At 39.6% G+C, this 2,770-nt stretch overlaps 1 protein-coding gene across 1 annotated transcript; it reads right to left on the minus strand.

The window, feature by feature from the left end:
* Positions 1–310: 310 nt before the first annotated feature.
* Positions 311–2,030, minus strand: LOC141640588 (uncharacterized). Its single transcript, XM_074449322.1, has 4 exons — positions 1,834–2,030; positions 1,502–1,642; positions 1,305–1,425; positions 311–394 (listed from the first exon to the last, which is right to left on the minus strand). Exons 1-4 carry the CDS (start codon positions 2,028–2,030, stop codon positions 311–313), a joined length of 543 nt encoding a protein of 180 aa, XP_074305423.1.
* Between the last annotated feature and the right edge of the window lie 740 nt (positions 2,031–2,770).

A 2,770-nucleotide genomic window follows, 5' to 3' on the forward strand; every position in this document is an offset into this window, starting at 1 on the left:
TAATTGATAAGATATGTGCAGTGTAAACCTTATGGACAGTCAACAATACAGTCCTTGGTTGTAGGGTACTTTAAAATATCAAATGACCTTGAAAAATTCAGAAATTTTCTGATAAATAAGTTTGAACATGGGTCTAAAACTGTACCAAGTTTCATGAATTTAGGAGGGCTCCAAGTATTTTTAATATTGGCTGAAATAGCCTGAAGTCCTGAGATTGCAGACAACAGACTCAACTGATTTAGGGGACTTGTTTGTGTGATAAAATGATATAGTCAAGATCCTAAATTTCCACAGAAGATTCACAAGAAATCTAAGATGATAACTTAACAAATTTCAGACTCAAATACACAGTGAACACAGGATTAAAGCTTGAACTTTGCTCAACACAATCAAACTGAACCACGGACAGGCACAAGTTCAATTTAAAGGTGTCAAACTGACTTTGATCAATTAACCATAGAGATCACAGGTTAATTATCAGGCCAGGGTTCCAAACTATGGCTTAACACAAGTTTGAAAGAAATAAGAGAAGTCTCAAGGCTAGGTTTTTCATTCAAAAATAATCTGCTTGAAACAGATGAGACATAGGTCCTTATATAGGCCTTGTCTTTGGATTATAATTCGAAACCCTAGCATCCAATGGTCCAGAATTAAACTAAGATGAGTACAAAAAACATAAATTATCTTAAAAACTGGTAAATAAGGTGAATAAGTGAAAAAAAAAGCAAATGGGTAAAACATACTGAAATAAAGCATTGTTGCAGGCTGTCACTGTCACTTGTCTTCTTGTGAACAGTTTGTTGTTCATTTGGTGGCTAGTTGAAGTCAAGGCTTCTTGTTGTTGTTTTCTTATGGCAGGCTTTGTGGAAATGCTGCAACAACCCTTTACAAGGAGCCTCACAAATGCCTCACCAAAAAAGGAATGCTGCTTTATGCTTTAACTCCAACATGTGACTGCTTTACTTTCCTGTTGCTGAATTTTCTGTTGAATTACATTTCATTTTAGGATGATTGGTGTGGATGCTTAGAGACCCTTGCTTGGACTTTTAATTAAGACTCCTTTCAGTTGGCCATGGTGGCTGTTGAAAGCTTGATCTTGTGAACCTCTTGATAGGCATCTCTGGTGGTGCAGTAGGTGTTGCCTGGACCTAGTCTGTGGGTTGGTTAAGCTTGGGAGCCCCTGATCAAGCTCCTGCTGCAACCTCCCTTTCTTGAAAAGGGCTTGACCTCAAGCTTGGTCCTTCTTCATCATCAGACTTGCCATAGTAAGGACTCAGGTCTCCTATATTAAATGTTCAATGCACCCCATACTCACCAGGAAGGTCTATCTTGTAAGCATTTGGACCAATTTTTTCAATGACTTCGAAAGGACCCTCTACCCTAGGCATCAGCTTGTTCTTTCTCTTAGCAGGGAACCTTTCCTTCCTTTAAGTGGATCCATATAAGGTCACCTGGCATGAATTCTTTCTTCTATTTAGGACTCTTGGTCTGTTTCTTATACCTGTCATTGGCTTTTTCAATTTGTCTCTTGACAGTTTCATGGAGCTTCAGCATCTGTTCCACCCTCTTCTTAGCATCATATTCACTTCCTCCTTGGGTACACTTGAAAGATCTAGGGGCATCAGAGGGTTGATCCCATAAACTATTTCAAATAGACTGTGACCAGTTGCAGATGAGGGAGCCCTGTTGAAAGCAAACTCAGCTTAGGGCAACATCAAATCCCAATCATTTAAGGACTTGTTAACAATGCACCTCAATATCCTTCCCAAGGTTTTGTTTGTGATCTCAGTTTGGCCATATGTTTGTGGGTGGTGTTATGTGCTGAATAACAACCTGGTACTGAGTAGCTTCCACAATGTCTTCCAGAAATAACTCATGAACTTGACATCTCTGTTTGAGACTATGGTCTTAGAAACTCCATGTATCTTGTCAATATGACTGAAATAAAGTTCAGCAACACTCACAACATCCTTAGTCTTCCTACATGCTATGAAAGGAGCCATTTTACTGAACCTGTCAACTACAACCATTACTGAGTCATTTCCCCTTTGAGTTCTTGGTAAGGCTATGATAAAGTCCATGCTCACATCTTTCCATGGTTTGTTTGGCACTGGTAATGGTGTATAGGGGCCTGCCTGAAATGAACTCTTGGCTTGCTGGCAGATGGATCACCATTTGAGCACTATCTGGAGATCCCCCATCATTTTGGGCCAGTAGAACTGATCCTGTAAGATATATAGAGTCCTTTGGACCCCAAAATGACCTCCTAACCCACTAGAGTGAACTTCTTTGATCAACAGATCCCTTTATGAGCCTCTTGGAACACATAGCTTGTTCCCATGGAACAGAAAACCTTTTTGTAGCAAGAATTTGGTTCCCTGGATCTTAGTCGCTTCTGTTTGAGCCAACCAGTCCTCATAAAAATCAGGATCATCTTTATAAAGCTCTTTCATGAACTCAAACCCAAGAACTTTCTGTTCCATTACTGTCAGCAATGAATATCTCCTAGATAGTGCATCAGCAATAATGTTTTGCTTACCCTCTTTGTACTTGCTTGAGAATGTGAAGGATTGCAATAACTCAATCCATTTGGCATGCCTGTGATTGAGCTTGTGCTGGCCATTGATATACTTAAAAGCTTCATGATCTGAATGTAGAACAAAAGGCTCTAATGCATATGAGCCCTAACAATTAAATGAATTCTTTATCATAAGTGGAATAGCTTAGCTTGGCTCCACTTAGCTTCTCACTAAAGTAGGCCACAGGCTTC

Source organism: Silene latifolia, unplaced genomic scaffold, assembly GCF_048544455.1.
Source record: "Silene latifolia isolate original U9 population unplaced genomic scaffold, ASM4854445v1 scaffold_95, whole genome shotgun sequence".
Lineage (NCBI taxonomy): Eukaryota > Viridiplantae > Streptophyta > Magnoliopsida > Caryophyllales > Caryophyllaceae > Silene > Silene latifolia.